The sequence below is a fragment of the Callospermophilus lateralis genome, chromosome 3 (assembly GCF_048772815.1).
Source record: "Callospermophilus lateralis isolate mCalLat2 chromosome 3, mCalLat2.hap1, whole genome shotgun sequence".
Lineage (NCBI taxonomy): Eukaryota > Metazoa > Chordata > Mammalia > Rodentia > Sciuridae > Callospermophilus > Callospermophilus lateralis.
The window spans coordinates 89,750,438-89,772,007 of NC_135307.1; the positions used below are offsets into that span (position 1 = coordinate 89,750,438).

Here is a 21,570-nt window from a genome sequence, read left to right on the forward strand (position 1 = left end):
GCACATTCAAAAGATCAAGTGGGATTCAATGGAGTAATAAAAAGATAGTTAAATACATGCAAGTCAATAAACATGATGTATCACATCAATAGAGTGAAGGATAAAATCCATATGGTCTTCTCCACTGATGCTGAAAAGACATTTGATAATGTTTAACATCCTTTCATGATAAAAACTTGGAACAATTTAGGTATAGAAGAAATATACCACAACATAATAAAGGCCATTTATAATAAGCAAACAGCTAAATTACAGTGAACAGGCAAAAGCTGAAAGCTTTCTTTCTAAGAGCTGGAAAAGACAGGGTGCTCACTTTCACCCCTTTTATTCAACAGTTCTGGAAGTCCTAGTAGAACAACAGGCAAGTGAAAGAAATAAAGGACATTCAAATTGGAAAAGTAGCCAAGCTGACCCTGTTTGCAGATGACATGGTCTTATGTGTAGAAAACCAAAAACTCCACCAAACAATGATTAGAACCAATAAATAAATTCAGAAAAGTTGCAGGATAAAATCAATGCACAAAAAATGTAGTGCTGCTATATGCCAATAGTGAATTATCTGAAATAGAAATCAAGAAAGCAATTCCATTTACAATAGCACCAAAAAATAAAATATCAAAGAAAAAATTTTTATCAAAGAAGTGAATGGGGCTGGGGTTGTGGCTCAGAGGTAGAGCGCTCACCTACCATGCATGAGGCACTGGGTTCGATCCTCAGCACCACATAAAAATAAAAATTTTAAAAATAAAGATATTGTGACCACCTATAACTAAAAAATAGATATTTAAAAAAGCAGTGAAAGACCTCTACAATGAAAATTGTTAAACATTGATGAAAGAAATTGAAGAAGACACAAAAAAGTGAGAAGACGTCCCATATTCACAGATCAGAAGAATCAATATTGCAAAAATGTCCACACTAACTAAGCAATCTACAGATTAAATGCAATCTCCATCAAAATACCAATGACATTCTTCAAAGAACTGGAAGAAATGATCTTAAAATTTATATAAAGCCACACACACAAAACAAAACAAAACAAACAAAAAACCCAAATAGCGAAAGCCATCTTCAGCAAAAAGAACAAAACAGGAGGCATTACCCTATCTGACTTCAAAATGTACTGCAAAGCTTTAGTAATCAAAACAGCATTGTTTTGGTATAAAAACAGACACACTGACCTATGGAACACAATAGACAGCCTAGAAGTAAACTCACACATCTACAACCAACTGATTTTAAAGAAAGATGCTAAGGACATTTACTGGAGAAGAGTATTTTCAATAAATGGTTCTGGGAATATCAACATTGCTAAACAATGAAACTAGATCCCTATCTCTCACTTCCATCAAAGACAAACTTAAAATGGATTAAAGACTTAAATTTAAAATTTGAAACTAGAAACTACCAGAAGAGATACTTCAGGACATTGGAATAGGCATTTGATACTGGGGATTGAACCCAGGGGCACTTCAACACTGAGTTGTGTCCTCAGTCCTTTTTATGTTTTTATGCTGAGACAGGGTCTTCTCACTCAGTTGCTTAGGGTCTTGCTGAAATGCTGAGGTTGGCCTTGAACTTGGGATCCTCCCACTTCAGCCTGCCAGGTGGCTGGGATTAGAGGCATGCATCATCACACCTAAAGATTTTTTTTTTTTTAACAAGACCCCAAAAGCACAACAGACAAACAAAGACAAATGGGGTTACATCAAACAAAAATGTTCCTCCTTAGCATCTCTACCAAAACAAACAAACCAACAAAAAACCACACACACACAAAAAGAGTTTTTGCTCAGTAAAGTAAGCAATTGGCAATGAAGAGACATCCTTCAGAATGGAAAAAAGTATTTGAAAACTACACATCTGATAATGTGTATCCAGAATATATAAGGAACTCCAAAAACTCTATAGCAAAAATAAAATAAAATAGAAAACTTACTAGAATTTGAAATGGACAATATATCTGCATAGATACTTCTCAAAAGAAGACATATGAACGGCCCAACAGACATGAAAAAGTGCTCAGCGTCACTTATCATCAGGGAAATGAGAATCAAAACCATGATGAGATTTCACCTCACCTCACCCAGTAAGCAAAAAGATTTAATATAACAAATGCTGGAGAAAAGGGAACCTTTGTACACTCTTGGTGGGAATATAAATTAGTAGAGGCACTTTGGAAAATAATATGGAGGTTCTTAAAAAAAATTACAAATAAAGCTACCCTTTATTCAGCAATCTTACTACTGGTGTACATTCAAAGGAAATGCAGTCGGTGTGCTGAAGAGACATCGGCAGACCCACATTCATTGTAGCAGTATTCACAATTACCAAGAAATGGAAAGGATCTAAGTGCCCATCACTAATGAATGAAGGAAATATATACATAGTAGAATACTATTCATCCATTAAAAAGAATGAAACTCTGTCATTTGTGATAACATGGATGGAATTAGAGATCATTATGTTAAGTGAAATACGCCAGCCACAGAAAATCAAGGACTATGTGTTCTCGTGTGAAATCTTAAAAGGTTCATTTCATAGAAGTTCTAGGCGGTTTCCAGAGAGTGGTTGTGGGGGATAGAGGGAAAGGTTGATCAATGGGTACTGTTACAGTTAGATTGGAACAAGAAGTTCTAGTATGCTCTTGCACACTTGTTATCTTGGCAGGGTAGTACCAGATAACAATAATGTTCTGTATGTCATAAAACTAGAAGAAAGGATTTTGAAAATTTTTACCACAAAGAAATGATAGAAGTTTGAGGAGATAAACTTCATTAAGATGACTTAAACATTGTGCAATGTATACATGTATTGAAACATTTCAGGGTATTACATTAATATGTGAAAAATTTATGTTTTATGTGTTTGTTAAAATGTTTTAAAAAATTAAGACAGCAGGGCATGGTGTGATTTCCTGTCCCTGAATCAAATTATTGGTCAGATTAAAACAAATTCCTAGAAATTGGGAAACCAAGAAGTACAGTAAATATAATAAACAAATAGATAAAGCAGGACATTTAGGCAAGCAGAGAACTCAGAGTAGCCCAGGCTTCTGCATTCAATCTAGGAGGTACAGGAATATTCTCCTATGCATTCCTATCCCAAAAGCTGCCTTAAGAATTTACTACATTCAGGCACTGGTTCCATCCCTTCAGTGAATTGCTATAACCACCTAAGCCAGAGGCCATTTTGATGTCCTTGCTCTGGGGCTTCTAAGCCCAGTCCCTGGCAGAAGAGGATCTTGGGACATTTACTTCAGTAGAGATGGGCCCAGATTTCACCTCACCTCACCCAGTAAGAATGGCTATTAGCAAAAAGATTTAGTGACTCAGATTCAGTGCATCTGGGATCTGTTCCACCTCCAGATCTTGTCAGGCTGGGAGTGGGGAGACAGAATGCTGCTGGCCCAAGAGACATGACTTATCAGGACACTCGAGCCCACTGCAGTGTGACTCAATGTGGACCTCCATGGTAATGCTATCAGTGTCATGCCCATATTCCCTGGCACTTGTCATTTCAGTGCCCACAGGCTTTACCCTCAAATTGTAGCCCCTGCGACTACTGCAACCTTTTCTGCTACCAGAGCAGATTCAGACCATTCATGGGGAAGGCAAAAGAGCCAGAGAACTTATACCCCCATGGAGCAACCCTAGATACCGTTGCCTCTCAGGCACAATAAAGCTTTACTGTTGTTCTTCATGTCATATTGAGTCAATGGTGGGGCTGTCAGATTGAGCAAGTAAAAATAGAGGGCCATTTAATTTTGGTTTCAGCATCATTCATCCTCCAGGAGGTCCCACCAGAAGTAGGCTCCAGCTGTCCACAGTGTTAACAGGCTTAATCAGCTCTACATTGGCTTCCTCTATTTCTCTGTCTTACTTCATCACTCTCCTACAGAATTCCCAGGAATGCCTCATAAATAAACCTCTCATATTAATTTCTTGCCTCCAAGGAGTCAAGATCTGTTTCTAGGGCCACTCAGCCAAGGTAACTTCAGTCAACAGGTACTAGATGGGTAATGGCACTACTAGGCTATTTGTTCAAAACACATGTCCCTTAGTATCTGTAGGGTATTATTTCCAGGACCCCCAGGACACCAAATCTGTGCTCAAGTTCTTTATATAAAATGGGATCGAAATTTGCATATAATCTATATACAACCTCTTGAATACTTTGAATATGTCCAGATCATTTATGATTGTTAACACATCATAAATGCTATGCAAATAGTTGTTACACTATATTATTTTTAAAATGACAAGGAAAAAATATGTATATGTTAAATATAGGTGCATTTTTTCACCAAATATTTTCAGTTCATAGCTGGTGGAATGATCAAATGCAGAATGATCAAATGATCAAATGAGCTCCTCTCTTACTGTACATACCCTACCCAGAGCTTCTCTGTGTCTGCCTGGAAGACCACACATTCATCTGTACTCCCAGCAATTACTCAGCTCCCCCAGCCTTCCACCTACCCTGACTTGCTTCTGCTCAGATCCTGCCCCTACCTGATCTCAGCTCTTGGCCTCATCCTGCTTTTGGCCCTCATGGATGGACATTTTTGCTTGACTTTCTGATAGCTAAACCTAGCAGATGACCTTTCTCAATTTCCAGGCATCATTCTACACCTGACCAACTTAGCCTCCCCTTTGACCCTTCTGGCATGTGCAAGAAACTCCTGCCAGGGCTCTTACCTCAGAATCACCCTCTGGTAGCTGGGAATGATGGTACAAAGCTGTAATCCTAGCTACTTAAGAGGCTGAGGCTGGAGGACCACAAGTTTGAGCCTAGCCTGTGCAACACAGCAAGACCCCATCTCAGTCAATCAATCAATAAAAGAATCACCTACTGGCCCTTCTGGTCCAACAGGGTGGGAATGAACATTGGGCCTTACACCAATCAGCCTGCATGTTGGCTGGTGGTCTGACCTATCTTCCAAACATTCAATAAAGCACACTTAATGAAATAATGAGTTAAATAAAACAAATTAATCATAGAGGATTTACTAAGTTGTCTCCCATATTCAGTGGGAGGCTGATTTTTCCAGAAGCGGGGGTGAAGAACTCATATATTCCTGGTGAGATGCCTGTGAATGGCTCTCCAATCAATGTGAACATCTTGTGGAGGTAGCTCTCTGGCCTGTAGGATGTGGGGTGATGGTGGACACAGGAAGTGAAACAGTAGGACACCCCAACTGGGACCTTACAACTGACCAGCTGAGGAGACAGTGGACCTGGATCCTACCTGCAGCTGCCCTCTGGCTCCCTGAGGTTGGGTAGGGGAAGGTGCCCACAGACTTGGACTCTGAGTGGGGCCTCTTAGTTGTACCTTCTCCATACTTATAGTTCTCTGTGATGTCATCCCGTTCGTCACTCTGGATGCTCTTAGTGCTGATAAAATTGCCAACAGAATTTGTGTCCTGGTGTATTTTCTGCTCCTTCCCACCAGAGACAAGCCAGGATGTGCAGTCAGCATTCACCATAGAAAATGCAAAGGGAGTATCATAGTTCAGATCCACTTCTCCTTCTTTGATGGCCCTAACAGAGGCAGGGCCACAGCAGTAGAGACCTGAAGGGGAACAAGAGAGCCTGAATAGGGGTTGTGGCAGGCCACACAGTAGCAGGGGCAGGTTCTGTGGTAGGGGACAGATTCTGGGAGTGGGTCCTGCCTTCCTTCCGGAGGGCCTCACCATTGCTGGTCTCTTGAGGTGTGGCATCCAGCACCTGCCAGCCTCCATATCCAGGAGGGAGATCCTTTCGAGCCATCCAGCACTCATTCCAGACATGGAAATTCCTGAAGGAAAAACCACAGTCCCCATTAACCACAGCCAAGGGAGAGGTGTCCTTCTTGTCTTTTTTCTAGAGCAAGATGGGTGAGCAGGTGAACTGTTAGATAGAAAGATAGACGTAGCTCCTACGGAGTTTGAAGCCTCTGTGGAAGAATAGTTTCATATCTGTGTGTTGTAAGCCTCTGTCTACCTCTAGAAAAGTGTCTCTCTGTTGACTTTGTGAATAGATAGCAAAGGTTTCCAGTCTATAGAAGTTAAAACTTCTTTTCTCTCCCTCAAAAATGTTCCTGTGACTCTTTTCCTGAATGGGTTGCTCATTCAAGGAGGCATGTGTCCAGAAGTGTGACTCCAGGCCCTTCTGTGGTCAGAACCATAATCTAAGGAGTAGATGAAGGACATGACAAAGAAGATGACCTCAACCCAAGGCCTAGAGCTCTGATGATGTGAGGATTCTAAACCCAGATGATTTTTGCTCCCCTGTCCCCCAGTCTTAGAATGGAGATACCAAGCCCTGAGTTTGGCAAGAGGTGAGGGTATACAAGGGACAGGAGGCTAAGGACCAGTCCTGTTCTTATTTATTTATTTATTTATTTATTTATTGGTGCTGGGGATTGAACCCAGGGCCTTGTGCATATGAGACAATCACTCTACCAACTGAGCTATATCCCCATCTCCTGTTCTAATTTATGCTTGTGGGGTTTGGCTCAGATTTGTGACCCTAGAAACAGACCAAGAGATTGTTTCTCACCAGACGGTATCCTTCTTCTTATTCTCCAAAATTCTGCCTGTGTTGTCATAGTATTCATCTATGATCAGGTTTCCATCTGTATCGTGACCGGAGTCAAAGTTGGTAACCACACGAGTGGGGATCCCCAGGCACCTCATCACTGCAGAAAGGGCAGAAAAACCATCTGTGGGCTGTGGCCCTGGACTGAAGGAGAGCTTTCATTTAACATCTGCAGGACCAGGCAGAAGTTGTATGGGAATGGGTTGGTGACATTTCCAATCTCTTCCCCACTTCCTGAGCTTGCAGGATGACTGTGCAAAGGTTAGCTGCTGTGACAAGCACTGCTAGAGCCAACAGAAAGTCTAGTAAGTTGTCAGATTTCCTGCCCATGCCAGAAGATGGGACAGTATACCTCTCCATTCGCGAGTCTCAGGGAGCTGACTGAACCTCACTTCTCTCCATCTTCAAACCAAATAGCTGGGATTCTATTTCTTCCTGTCATTAGGTTAATGGGCGAGACCACCAGATTCTCGGGCAAAGAGTTCTATGGCTTAGATTTCCCTGTTCCCCTGGGAATATTATCTTGGCCACCTCTCTAGGAAAGCATCACAGATTAAGCCAGGAATGGAAGGAAACTATGTAACAAAATCTTAGAAAAGTGAGAGTCTGTACCTGGTACAGAAATTCTTGAAAGGAAGTAGAATGTTGTTTTTATCCCTGAGGGGCATCCATTCCCTTTGCTAGCCAACCTCTTTCTTTGTCCTTTGACACATCTCCTTCATTCTGTGCTCTTTCAGGTAAAGTGATATCCCCTATCCTATCCCATCCCACCAAGTGCTGTGGAACAGAGGTGCCCACAGCATTTGGTGGGATGGGATAGGATACAATACAATAGGATACAATACAGCAGTGATGTCCCACCCAATTCAATAATGATAAAGATAATAATAAGTGTCAAATGTTTCTTGTATTTAGTGTTATATGTTTCATATATATTATCCTCAGGACAACTCTACATGATATGTACTATTATTGTCTCATTTTAAAGAAGAAAATCAGAGGCTAAGTAAAGTTTGCTACACTGACCAAGGTCACACAGTTAGTAAGGGATAGAGCTATCACTCAAGTCCTGGTTTCACTGCTAAGATTGTACTCAACACTGAGTTCACCTCTGGGTAGTATGCCTAGAGTTCATCATTCTAGTTATATATATAATTTATCTAATTATATATCCATGTATTTTCCCATGTAATCAAATATTTGCCAAGAGATTTCTAGTGGTGGTTATTTTTAGACATTTGGCTAGTGTTCAATATTTCCCCTGTCATAAATGAGGCTGTGATGAATATCTTTATAGATCAATCTTTATTCCATCCCTTGGGGCAGATTCCAAAGGTAGAATGACTGACTAAAAATAAAGATTTTCTAAAGGTTCTTCAGACATACAACTATAATTTTTAAAAGTGTTTGGAAATTTTAGCTTGAACATTTAATTGCAGATAGTTATTAGCTTGATTTGGTATAAGCGTCTCCAGACCAAGGTGGAGAACCCCTCCCTGGATGCAACCTAGGATGGAGAGAAGAGAAGCCAGAGAGGTTCCTTGCACTGTCCCTGAAGAGGCAGGTATGAACAGGTCCAAAAAACTAGGGCAGGCCATGGGCAGTGCTGATGAATCAGTAGAAGGTAGAGGTGACACAGAACAATGAAGGCAATGGTAAAGGTTGAAAAGATGACACCAAAGAAATTGGTGAAATTGGCAGTGAGGCAAGAGAGGAGCAATGCAGGGGCACATTTTGTGCTAAAAGTATGGCCAGGAGGGTGGATGACACTCAAGATAACAAGAGAGCATGCCAAAGAAGGGCAGCCAGGGAGAGAGCAGAGACACCTCCTCCCCATCTTCACTCTGATGAATTCATGAATGGCCACTTGCAATGGTGGTGTCAACTCCTGCTAAACATGGCCTGATGGGCACTTCTCTATCCTAACACAGGTAAGTGATCTCATAACACTTGGAAATTCTTTATTAGACCAGAGTGCACGGCTTGTCATGATCTGTTTACGAGTATGTCTTCCTGAGGACAGGGATTGTGTATGATTCATTTTATCATTACACAGCCATGAATAATGGGGTGAGGCCTGTTTTGCCAACATTTGGTGCATCTTTACTGGATAGATAAATGAGTGGTGTCTTGTAAACCTTATGACCACTCTGGTGATTTCCAACTTCAGGGTATCACAGTCATAATGGCTGCATGCTATGCATGAAGGTCGAACTCAACTGTCCATAGAGCACAAACTTTGAGTGGTGATGGATTTGCACTGATTCATTGTCATTTTTCCTCATCATGGCTATGAGAAGACTGATAAGGGGGACATAGTGTCACAGTGGAAATAAGTGAAACTAGAAAGGGGCAAGCACAGTTTCTTGCATAGGAAGTGAAGCACACATGAAGGTAGCTAATGGTATTCAGACCTGTGCAGCCAAAGTCAAGTATGTGCACATTCCCTGGAGCCTTGCTCCTTCTGTACTTCCTGCTCAGTCTTGCCACAAAGAGCTTACTCAGTCACTGGCTTCATCTCTCACTTCTGCAAGACTTCTGAATGTGAATCTAGAATCGTATGGAGATGTTGGTGTCACACATCTCCAGCTGAATGTTTTTTAGTGTTCCCAATCTTCCTTTCTAGTCAAGGATATCATCATCTTTGTAGGTGCCAAGTGTGGTGTCAAGCACTGCACAGGCTTTATCTCACTTAATCCTCTCCAAAAACCTGATTCTCCCAACTTTAAAGATGAGTGCCTTAAAGTTTAGAGAAGTGATGTCACATGACAAGAAGAAAGCCAGGCCAGGATTTAAGCCCATGTTCTTTTTCTCCTCCTCCTCCTCCTCCTCCTCTTCTTATTAATATTTTTTAGAGGTTGATGGACCTTTATTTTATTCATTTATTTACATGAAGTGCTGAGAATTGAAGCCAGTGCCTCAAACATGCTAGACAAGAATTCTACCACTGAGCCACAACCCCAAGCCTTAGCTCATGTTATTCTGATCTCCAGTTCTTCCCTGCTGTAACTATAAGCCTACTGAAGCTTCACTGGACATCCCAGCCACACCTCAGGATCCATGTACCTTCCTCTGAAATTTTCACTGACTACTCTAGGCCATAATAACCTCCCTTCTCACGCTCTCACATAATCCCAGTCATCTGTGCCACACATTTTAGCACTGGATTAAGCTCTCTATAATTTAATATATGTTTAATCTTGTCATCCAGCTTATTAATAAACTTAAAGTCACGCTTATATCAGATACTTTGTTTGTATTTCTTCATTCCTAGCACACCTGAGTACAGAGTAGAGGCTCATTAATTTTCTGTTGAAGTAAAAGGTCTTCAACCTGTGAACAAAGTGTCTGCAGACTATCAGTCCTGATGACTCACAGTTTGAAATGATATTCAGGTGACCCTTTCATTGATAATTTTGTGGGACTGACTCCCTCAGAAAAAGAGACCTGTATAGGTTATTTGTGTATCTACACACATGTGTATACACATGTGTATACACACTCATGCAGGGACTATTGAGCATTTCACAGAGCCAAGAACTGCTCTGAGGTTCTGTGGGAATGAGTTATCTGCAGGAGTCTTAAATGGCAGAATGAGCACTTCACAATGAGCACTCCTATAGATTACTCCCCCTGTCCTCACAGAAGTGTCACCTGAACCAATAAACAAATATCAAAAACTTCAGCTGTTTTAAAAAGAAACAGTCTCTAGTAAAAAATGTTCAATTTGAACATTTCAAGCCCTTATATCCAACTTCTCATTACAAAACAAGAAACAGGGGCATAAGAAGAGCAATAATACAAGAATGCCTACCAATAAATCCAGAAAATAGCATTCTACTTTAACTTGAAGAGGACCATGTCCTAGTGTCTTCAGCAAGATCACATATTAAATAAAATGTCTTTTCCAGATTAAAAGGGACACCAAGGACATTGCAACTAGGTGTAATGCTTGGTTCCAGATAAGATTTTGATTTGGACAAACTATACAGAAAAAAGCTATAGCCTCACCCTTGCCACCCCCTGCCATCAAAGGCCAAACAACCTCAGCCAGGCATCACGTCAACATCAAGAGTGAGAAGTCAAGTTGATAGTAACTTCACCTGATAGATATGGTGAAAGTGGCACTCAGCCTTTGTGATCTTCCTCCCCAAAACACATAATTCCAGCCCAATCATGAGAGGATTCCTAGAGGATTCCTAGAGGTGACTTCCAGGCCACAATATATAGAGAGGAAGAACCCAAGCAGACCCCCAGCAGTCTTACTGAGTTGAAGAGATGTAATTACAATTCAGGGAAGTTAAGGTGGCTCAAACTTGTGAGGTAGTATAGAGGAGAGGGCTGAACAGAGAATATTCCAGAGATTATTAGAGGGGTCCCTCCAGGTCTCTGGCTGAATGATGATCTGTGCACATATGAGAATGAAACTCCAAGAGGACAGATAAAGTAATAGAGTAGCTGGACCTCATAACACACAGGGCATTGGAAGAGTTCTCAGAGAGTCGAGACTTACTAGTGGAGCTAAATCAACTTTAAAGGCTACTCTGGACCCACTAAAATGAAGATTAAAAGCAAACCTCTGACAGCTCAAATTGAACTGCTAGGAACTTACTGGCAAACCATAACAATATCCTTTAAAGGAATAAACAAAATACAGTTCTCAACAATGTCACACAATGATCATTTCCAAAAAAATTCCAAGCATATAGAATAAGAAAAGATGACCCATAACCAGGAGAAAAATCAATCAATAGAGACAGATCCAGAAATGATAGAGATGATAGAATTATCAGACAAGGATCTAAAAGAGCTATTTTAAGTATTATAAATATATTCAAGGGGAGGTAGAGAAAAGCATGAACACAATGAGAAGAGAAACTGAAGATAGAAAAGAAGACCCAATGGAACTTCTAAAGATAAAAAATATATATATAATATATGAAACAAAAACATACTGGGAAAAAAATCATATACAGATAACAATATATTTTGTGAGAACAATAACAACTACAATGCTACATATAAAACATTTAAAATGTAGGAAAGCATGGGGTCACCTCAAGCCATTGCAGGTTAGGCTGAGCAGGTGAGGCCGGCAGCTGGCGTGGGAGGCACAATCTGGTTGCTGCACACCAACCTGGCCAAGGCAGTGGTGCCCCTGAAAGTGTGCATCATAGGCTCGGGGAACTGGGGTTCAGCTGTTGCAAAAATAATTGGTAATAATGTCAAGATACTGCAGAGATTTGCCTCCACAGTCAAAATGTGGATTTTTGAAGAAACGGTCAATCGGAGAAAACTGACAGACATCATACATAATAACCATGCAAATATAAAATATCTCCCTGGACACAAGCTGTTAGAAAATGTGGGGAGACAAGAAATGAAATGGGAAGTGCATGCCCTGCTGCCTGCTGGAGGGAGTTTATGAACTTTGTGTGTGGCCAGATTCACCCTTCAGTGGTTTTTCTTTTTTGGTACAGGGATCGAACCCGAGGGTGCTTAACCATTGAGCCACATCCCAAGGCTTTTAAAAATATTTTATTTAGAGACAGGGTCTTGCTGAATTGCTTAGGGCCTTGCTAAATTGCTGAGGCTAGCTTTGAACTCATGATCCTCCTGCCTCAGCCTCCCAAACTCTACAATAGTCTATGTGAAAACCAGACAGCTGTGGTTGCCTATGTGGCTTCCAAGATTTACCAGAGAAACGGCAAATCTCCTATGTTAATGAAGTCCCTTCGCTGCAAGTCTTCACTGACATGGACATGTCCTGTACATGCAGAGCAGTGTTGGATGTGGGCCTGGAAAGGAGAATATGACATTGCTTACCTCAAGGAGTTGAGCAGGGAGACATATTTGTAAACTGTGAATGTGAGGAAGTTGGAGGTGAAAAAAATATTTTGTAGGAGGAAGTGAATAGAAGTTGGTTACAGGATAAAAAGAAAATTCAATAGCTTTTTTTTTTAAACAGAGGCTGAAACAGACCAATCACAATGTCTTGAAATGAGCAATATGCTTAATTTAACACTAAAGATTTTAAGAAAGAAAAGAAGGAAGTGAAGGGAACAAAGTGGTAGAGGGGATAGGAAACTGAAGTTTTCAGGATTGCTAGAAATATTTTTTTAACAAGACTCAGCCAAACCACTGCAGCTCAAGAGGTGGAGGTTGAAACATTATCAGGCTAATTATGATTCTTAACACTTAGTTAAACCCCGCGCCAGAAGTCTTTCTAAATATGTGTCATGTGTTAACCAATAACCTTATGAGGGAACATTCCATACAATCTTGATGTCTCATAAGCCAATGGAAAATAACGGTAGATAGGTGGTCAAGCCAGGGTGTTGCATAAAAGAAAGTTTGAAATGGGATCTGAAGAAAGGTTGGAGAGAATAACACACCAGGCACTTGGCTGAGGTTCCTTCTTAGAGACTCAGGGCTCAGTAAAAACAATAACAAGAGGGCTGGGGTTGTGGCTCAGCAGTAGAGCATTTGCCTAGGGTGTGTGAGGCAGTGGGTTCGATTCTCAGCACCACATATAAATAAATGAATAAAATAAAGGTCCATCAACAACTAAAAAAAAAGCAATAACAAGAATGTATTAAAGATGAAATACTCTATAGTGGCCACTACACAATTAAGTTAGACAAAATCTTAGAGGACATCTAGCTTGAGAGCAGGGTTTAAAAAGTTGGAAGTGGAGGACACTATGTGCAAGCCAAACTGTAAGTGGGGATCCTATAAGTAAGATGTAAAAGTAAGTTAATGTGGTTGAAGAGGGGAGCCAGTGCCTCTCCCACAGCTTCCCATCCCCCACACCAGTTTCTACTTCCCCTTCCTGTTGTAGCTCCTAAGGTCCAGGTGCAGTTTTACAGTCATTGCTGTCCCCACCCCTCATGCAGTTACAGGAAAGTACAGACCAAACATGTTCCCAGGATGCCTAGTTGTTTCCCAAACAACTCCATGCCACCTTATTTATTTTGCCATGCTGGGGATAGAACCCAGGACATATAAGCTACCATTAAGCTACATCCCCAAGGCTTTTTATTTTTTGAGATAGGATCTTGCTAAGTTCTTGACATTGGCCTGGAATTTACAATCCTCCTGCCTCAGCCTCCCAAGACACTGTAATTATAGGCATGTGCCCCTATGCCTGGATGATATGTGGCTTTTTGACACCATGTTTTGGGGAAATTTTCAAACAGAACATCTGTCCCCTTGCTGTAACTCAAGGAGTCCAGGCACTTCTGAGACATCAGCCAAGAGCTGAGGGTTCCAACCTTGTCAGGGAATACTTGGTCAGAACAGAAAAAGCCTGATGACCTAGAGCTCAGGGGTGGGGTGGGGGGAGCTGGTGCTGAGCACAGGAAGGGTGTGAGTGACAGGGATCTCTCTAAAATTCCCAAGTAACAGTCAATTAAATGGATGCCAAGGAAACCTCCTGTCTAAAAAGTGTAATCATAAGTTTGATGCACACAAAGTCTCCTTGGTGATTTTTCTACAGGAAGTTGAAGTCATGTTTTAATGTTTAAAAAGACAACACTAGGAGGGAGGGCTGCAGAGGGAGAATGTACTTCTGAGTCAGACTAGAGTCACTTGGTCACTTTGAGCCTCTGTTTTTTTTGTGTGTGTGTACAATGGTTGTAATGATATCTACTTTGCAGGTAGTGGGAAGGATTATAAACAGTGAAAGTACCCTGTGTGTGCCTGAAGCACAGTGAGTGTTGGATAAATGGCAGGTGCTAGGATTGTTTCTGAAGCAGTACAGACTCATAGTTAGAGAGCATGGACTGCAATGCCAGTTAGACTTGGGGGTGAGACTGGCTCTGCCATACATATGCATCATCTATCACATGGAGATAATGAAAGAATGTCATAAAGTCATTCTGGGGCTCAACTAGCACAACCCTTACTAAATTCTCACTATAATTAGGCATTCTCCATATATGAATTTTTTAAATAACTAGAAGAGAGATACCATTACGTCCCCATCACACACATCTGCGGAAACTGAGGCTCAAGTTAAGTGACTTGCCCAAGATTACTCAGACAAATAATGGGAGTGCTAATATTTACAGCAGTACCTCATCATCTGTTGTTTGCTTTTTGCAGTTACAGTTACTCTCAGTCAATAATCACCTGAAAATATTGTGGAAGTTTTTATAAATAGACAATTCACTAATTTTAAATTGTGCGTAGTTCTGAGTAGTGTGATGAATCTGAAGCCACCCTGCCTAGGACATGAATCATCCCTTAGTCCAATGTGTCCACACTGTATGTACTATCGGCCATTATGAGTCATTTAACATCCTTCTAGGTTACAAGATCACCTATCATGGTGCTTGTTCAAGTGACCCTTATTTTGAAAATCATGAGAATAATGATTCTGGTGATTTTATTATGGTATATTGGTTTTGTTATAATTGTTCATATATATACATATGTTCATATATATATACATACACACCCTGGAGATTTAATACAGGGGCACTTAATCACTGAACCACATCCCTAACCCTTTTTATTTTTTGTTTTGAGACAGGGTCTCACTAAGTTGCTTAGAGCCTCTTTAAGTTGCTGAGGCTGGCTTTGAACTTGCAATCTTCCTGCCTCAGCTTCCCAAGCTGCTGGGATTACGGGCATGCACCACTATGCCTGGATGTTCTATTTTATTATTGTTGTTAATATATTTTTAAATATTTTGTTTATTTAGTTGACACAATACCTTTATTTTATTTTTATGAGATGCTGAGGATTGAACCTAGGGCCTCAAACATGCTAGGCGAGCACTCTAATGCTGAGCCCCAGCCCCAGCCCCTATTTCTTACCATGCCAAGTGTAATATTTATCATAGGTAAATTTATCATAGGTAAATATGCATAGGAAAAAACATAGTACAGATGTCTAAGATTCAGAATTATCCATGGTTTCAGATATCCATTGGGGGGTTTGGAATGTAACCTCTATGGATAAAGGAGACTAACCCCACGCAGTCTGTCTCCAGAGTTCCTATGCTTCTTCATTGTTCTAGGTTGTCAAGGTTTTAACTTGTTAAAGGCACAAAGGAAGTTCCCAATAAACATTAGTTATGGTGGCTATGGAATAATAATAATGAATTTTATTTTTTTCTCATTTTCCTTTATAATAATGTATTTTTAAAAGACATACTATGACAGCTATTTTGGGTTAAAGAATTTAACTAAATTCTTATCTTTAACTTTTATGGAGGACAGGCTGATCCTTCCCATCTTTATATCTAAGAGTACTTGAAACACAGAGCCTGGCAGAGAATAAGAACTCACTAATTGTTACTGGATGATACATGATATCAGTGGTACTTTTGGGGAAGGCTGGTAGTGACTAAGCTGCAACCAAACTAGGCCACATTAGACCCCCTTTGCTCAGCTCTTTGTTCCAAGGTCACTGAAGGGCCATGATTCTCATAAACATTTTAATTGGCCTGCCATCATTGCATAATCTCCATCTACTGGCTCCACCTCTCTCATCACCCAGTTCCAGACAACCACACCCAAACCCGTCTCTCTCCCTCTACACACACACACACACACACACACACACACACACACACACACACGCTCCTGGCACATTAGGCTCTTGGGTTTTCCACATACCAGAAGGTTCCCTCTTTATCTTGCATACGATCCATTTTCTGCCTGTCAGTTTTGTGACTGCTTTCTGAATGACTCAGACCTCCCACTTCACCCCAATCTCTATGACTTTTTTTTTTTTTTCTGGTACTGGGAATTGAACTCAGGGGCACTCAACCACTGAGACACATCTTCTGCCCTATTTTGTATTTTCTTTAGAGACAGGGTCTCACTGAGTTGCTTAGGGCCTCGCTATTGCTGAGGCTGGTTTTGAACTCCTGAGCCTCCTGCCTCAGCCTCCTGAGCTGCTGGGATTACAGGTGTGCACCACCGTGCCAGCTCCCTGACTTTTGATACAAAAGCTGTTGAGTTATCTGCTTCTTATCTCTGGGCCATCAAAACATCCAACTCAAGGTCAGGCTTTGCAGCTGCAAAGGAGGAATAAGCTTGGGATTTCATCATCATCAACTCATTCTAAAGTCACTTTCTGTCAGTGTTAACAGAGACTTTCCTGTGCTTGTCTGTTCAGAAGCCTGGGGCTCTCTGGGATTCCTCCAAAACTGTCATATTCCTTCGAGAGCCCAGAGATAGCATTCATATGCTCACAGACTACACCAATCCTGTCACACAGGGAATTCTACACAGAAGTAGAGCCTTCAACAAACCAAATTGTAGGCCAATCTTTCCTCCCTGGATTCTACTAGAGAGTCCTGTGAGTGAAAGCCTTACTTGGCCTTTTTCTCCAGCTAACATAAAAAATAACTTAAAAATTGTGACCAGGGGCTGGGGATGTGGCTCAAGCGGTAGCGCGCTCGCCTGGCATGCGTGCGACCCGGGTTCGATCCTCAGCACCACATACAAAACAAAGATATTGTGTCCGCTGATAACTTAAAAATAAATATTAAAATTTTCTCTCTCTCTCTCTCTCTCTGTCTCTCTCTCTTTCACACACACACACACACACACACACACACACACACACTCTCTCTCTTTAAAAAAAAAAAATTGTGACTAAATCAGGTATAAGGAAATGCGTGTTTCAACAGGCTTGGAGCTGGCCTGGACGCGGAAGCAGAGGGAGGGTGAGGACCAAGAGCAGGAGCGTGGCCCTGGGTGGGGCAGAAGGCATCCTCCTGTCACCTTCAGCATGTGACTCATTTCTAGATGTTACTTCCCTCAAGATTTCCTCCCCATCTCATCCTTCTGCTTGTTCCTCTTGCCACACACTACACAACTTCCATTTTCCTTCTTTGCCCTGTATGTACTTTTTATCTTTTCTTCTATTAATGTACTATTCTCTCTCTCTCTCTCTCTCTCTCTCTCTCTCTCTCTGAAAAGCAGATTTCCATTTTGCTTCCATTCCCTAACTCCTGGCTTCAGTCAGGCCTCCAATTCCCTTTGACTTTATGACAACTCCAAATTCAAGATAATTTTACTGGAGTACCATCTTGTTCTAGCTCCATGGTCCAAAACACTGCTCAGATGCACATTTCCCTCCCATGAGCATATCTTCACTAAGCCCATTCTCTGTGCTCCAAAAGGGCACAATTCAGTGTGTTAGCGTTCTAATTACTTGTTCTTTCATCTCACTCTCACTCTCTTTTGTACCTGGTCAATTCCCAGCTAGACTCTTAGGAATATTGTTAGGTTTCCTGAGCTCAGAAGAATGGAGGGTTGCCAAGTCTTGGGATGTGTGTGAGTTTCACTTCAAAACTATCATCTGGAGTAAGCCCAGATTTGTGAAACATATGGTCAGGGATGAGACATTTCCATTAGTGGAAAGGGTTTCCTTCCAAACATCCCTTGGTGGGAATTTTGAAACTGGTATAAGAAGAGTTTGGAGAACTCTTAAGTGAATTATTATACCTGGGGCCCTTTCCCTGGGGCTCTTTCCTACCTGTGCACATGACTGCTGCAAAGACCCAGCACTGTCCATAGCGCACTGGCTGGCAGCCTGTGGCATGCCATTGCTTCAGGATGGCCACACTGCCAGTCCACTCTGCAGGGTTGACACCATCTGTGTAATTCTCACTCCAGTTTCCATTGAGCACCCCATTGTCATCATTGCTATTAATCTGAAGAGAAGTCAGAGATAGAAACATTAAAAACATGCTTTTCCTCAATAAGAGTTGATGTGTGGGAAGGCCCATGAGCCTGAGACACAAAGACTTTTTTTTTGTACCAGGGATTGGACTCAGGGACACTCAATCACTGAGCCACATCCCCAGCCCTGTTTTGTATTTTATTTAGAGACAGGGTCTTGCCGAGTTGCTTAGGGCCTCACTAAGTTGCTGAGACTAGCTTTGTAGTTGCAATCCTCCTGTCTCAGCCTCCTGAGCCACTGGGATTACAGGTGTGCACCACCAAATATGGCCAAAGGAGACTTTTGACCTTATTTCACTGAAGATCTTCCAGATCCGTTGGGGAAGGGGTAAAGGTGGGAGGCCACTGTTCAGACTTGTCTTCCACTTTTAGTTTAGTATTCTATTTCTACCTCTTGCAAAGCTGGAGCTTGGCTCTGAGTACTTTAAAAAATATTTCAGGACAAAGGAAATTAAGAAACAACAAGATAATTTCTCAAACTGGAGTGACAATCACTTTTCCCAAAACATGCAATTTGGAAATAACAGAGGTAATGAGCCATGCTTAGCTACTTCAGAGCTCAGTTGAGAAAACTTGCTACCCACATTTTGGCATCAGACTTAACCCAAATGGCTTTGATTCTATTCCACCCCTGCAGGAGGCAACTGTGAGAGGGCAAGGGAGGCCCTGCACAGTCTCCTCCCTCCCTGGACACACCAGAGACCTCACCATGGCACACACCACTCTGCTGATGTAGACGGGGCTTCCACGTAGGGCACAGTCTATGGCAGAGTCGATCTGGAAGTTCAGGCTCTTGTCTAGAAGTTTCAGGCAGATGTGTATGATATTTTCTTCAAACTGCAAGGGGAAGTGCAGAGAAGGGAGGTACCTGTGCTTGGCATGTGAGGATGTGTAAAGACATACACGGTCCAGCTCTCCAAAGGAATATGTTTGTGGAATACAAACCAGTTTGGAAGGTGACTTTCAAACAGAAAACCATTGACTGCTTTCCAGGTGGGTGTGGGTTTCCAAAGCTCTGGGGTTATAACCCACTTGGAATGTATGTTCTGCAAGTCAAATCCTTCCTCCTTCATTTTGAAGTGATGGTTGCTACTGTTGGGTTTTCCCAGTGAGTTGGGCTGGCAAAAAAGTCTGTTTGCCCCTTTATTCTGGATCTGCTAGGATACTCTTACCAAAACCATGTTTCTTCTTCTTCCACACTCACTTCACAGCCCAGATTATCACTGGAAGCCATGCTGAGGTCATGATGCTAACCTGTCATGGCATCCACAACTCAGTGGGGCTCTACCATACATGTGAGTTACAGAACTTCCCACTCAAGGAAGCCTGCTCCTCCTCACCCTTCAGGCTTAGTGTGATGTCACTTCCTCTGAGTCTTCCCTAAGCCTGAAGTTGGGATAGGTCTTTAGCCCTGGGAGAGTGCCTGCTCCCATTAGATTCAGTAGATGCTATAGTTGAGGTCCATCCTTCCTGCCTAACTGTACTCACTGTCTCTTTCCAGCTCTTCATATAACTCTGGACCCCAGACTTGGCATAGTTTTTTCAGCACATAGGAGAGACTCCATACATCTTTGTTTATTCCTTTAAACAGTGGGCAATAAGCACAGGTGTCTTTGCTTATGCATTCCCTCTGCCTTCACTTGGTCAATTTAGCTCAAGCACTGTCACTCTCAAGAAGCTTCCTCAATACTTCCCCCAACCAACAGCCTTTCTCCTGATCCTCAGAACATCTGCACCTGTCAGTCTTCACTTATCCTTTTGCAAGATATGTGACCTGTTTTGTGTGTGTGTGTGTGTGTGTGTGTGTGTGTGGTGGCCCCATTACACTGTGAGATCAGGCATCGTATTTTGTCTCTCTTAGCACCTTGCCTGGCACTGAACCCACATTCAGTATAAGTTTACTGAAGAAGAGAGACAGACAGGGAGGAAACCAGGGCTCCGAAAGCAGTAACTCCTTGCTTCTGCATCTCACAGATGATAGTCAACTCTTCTCCAGGGCTCTCTGAAATCCCCAAATACCCTAGCTGAGTGAGAAGTTAGGGAAATGAGTTGTGGCCAGTGGAGGCTGCTGTCTCCTTCTTAGTTGTAATCACCTGGGCCCTGATTGGGCCTGAAGGCCATGTGTATTGGAGTTCTATCAGGGCAAGTTCAGGAGAGGAACCCCATATACAGCTGACAAGACCTTTCTAGAGAATTTCCAGGGTATTCCAGCTGACACCCCTTCTGAGAAGCCAGAGACTGATCCTCTCTCTCCCTCAGTGCTCCTAGCACCTAGGCTCAGCCTAGAGAACCCTCTTCCCTGGCCTGGCCTTGGACTTCCTAGAGCACCTGCTGGGGGGGTTGAGCTTTAAATGAGAGGAGGTCTTTAGTTTTCAAGCCTGGCAACAAATAGGATGCTATTTTATATATGAAATCACATTTTTAAATATGTGTAGAAAAAGTGTAGAGGAATATACACCAAGCTGGTGACAGGTGCTTGGGATGACCTCCATGTTCTATGTGTCTATTTTTGCAATATTTCTTTGCAAGTTTTTTTAAGCAATCATGTACTACTTTTATAAGGAAAAGATCTATCATTGAAATAAAAAAATAAATAAAAAGGTAATAGTCATGTGGAGGGAGATGCATTGCTGCTTATCAGCACAACTTCTGGCTGAGATGTTCAAAGGCAAGTTTTCATTAATGTATCACCAAGAGTTGTAATGATGAAGCGAGAGAGTGGAAATTAGAATCCCACAGGAAACATAAGTTTAAAAAACAAAATGCCAGGCACCATCATTGCCATTGTGATCATGTCCCCTTCATTCTCACCCTCACACTCAGTGGACCACCTGGTGTGCTCTTATCTGCCTTTTCCCTTTAGATCTTGTTGTCCAAGGGAAACCATGAGCAGCACAGAATGGACCTTCCGCCTTCCTATGGTTCCACTAGCAACCTGGGGTCCATCTTACCCCTTGCTGCTGCCATTTAGTTAGTGTCACTCTGCAGTTCACCCCACTCCTGCTCCCCACTCTCTCTCCACAAGCCCAGGGCCTGGACGGGCTGAGACTTACCTGTCCATAGTTCCAGGGGCACGGGCGGATCCAGTTCTTGTTCCCTTGGTAGATGAAGCCATAATCATTCATAACATACTCCTGCCTTTGGGGCTCACTGTCCAGGTAAACAGCATCCCCTAGGATTCAAAGCAGGAGGGCACAAAACAGAAAAGTTATCTTGTCTTTCCCATCCCATTCGTGTCCCTCATGATCGATCCCCTGGAAACTGAGCTCTGGGGAGGGCACCTG

At 42.0% G+C, this 21,570-nt stretch overlaps 1 protein-coding gene across 1 annotated transcript in view; it reads right to left on the bottom strand.

Moving 5' to 3' along the window:
• Positions 1 to 21,570, bottom strand: part of Tgm5 (transglutaminase 5) — a 40,439-nt gene that overhangs the window by 10,271 nt on the left and 8,598 nt on the right. The window contains exons 4-9 of the mRNA XM_076850667.2: positions 21,340 to 21,458; positions 18,995 to 19,123; positions 18,081 to 18,258; positions 6,543 to 6,681; positions 5,696 to 5,799; positions 5,335 to 5,574 (exon numbers count right to left, since the gene is read on the bottom strand). Coding sequence (XP_076706782.2) covers positions 5,335 to 5,574; positions 5,696 to 5,799; positions 6,543 to 6,681; positions 18,081 to 18,258; positions 18,995 to 19,123; positions 21,340 to 21,458 — 909 coding nt within the window. The remainder of the gene's footprint in view (positions 1 to 5,334; positions 5,575 to 5,695; positions 5,800 to 6,542; positions 6,682 to 18,080; positions 18,259 to 18,994; positions 19,124 to 21,339; positions 21,459 to 21,570) is intronic.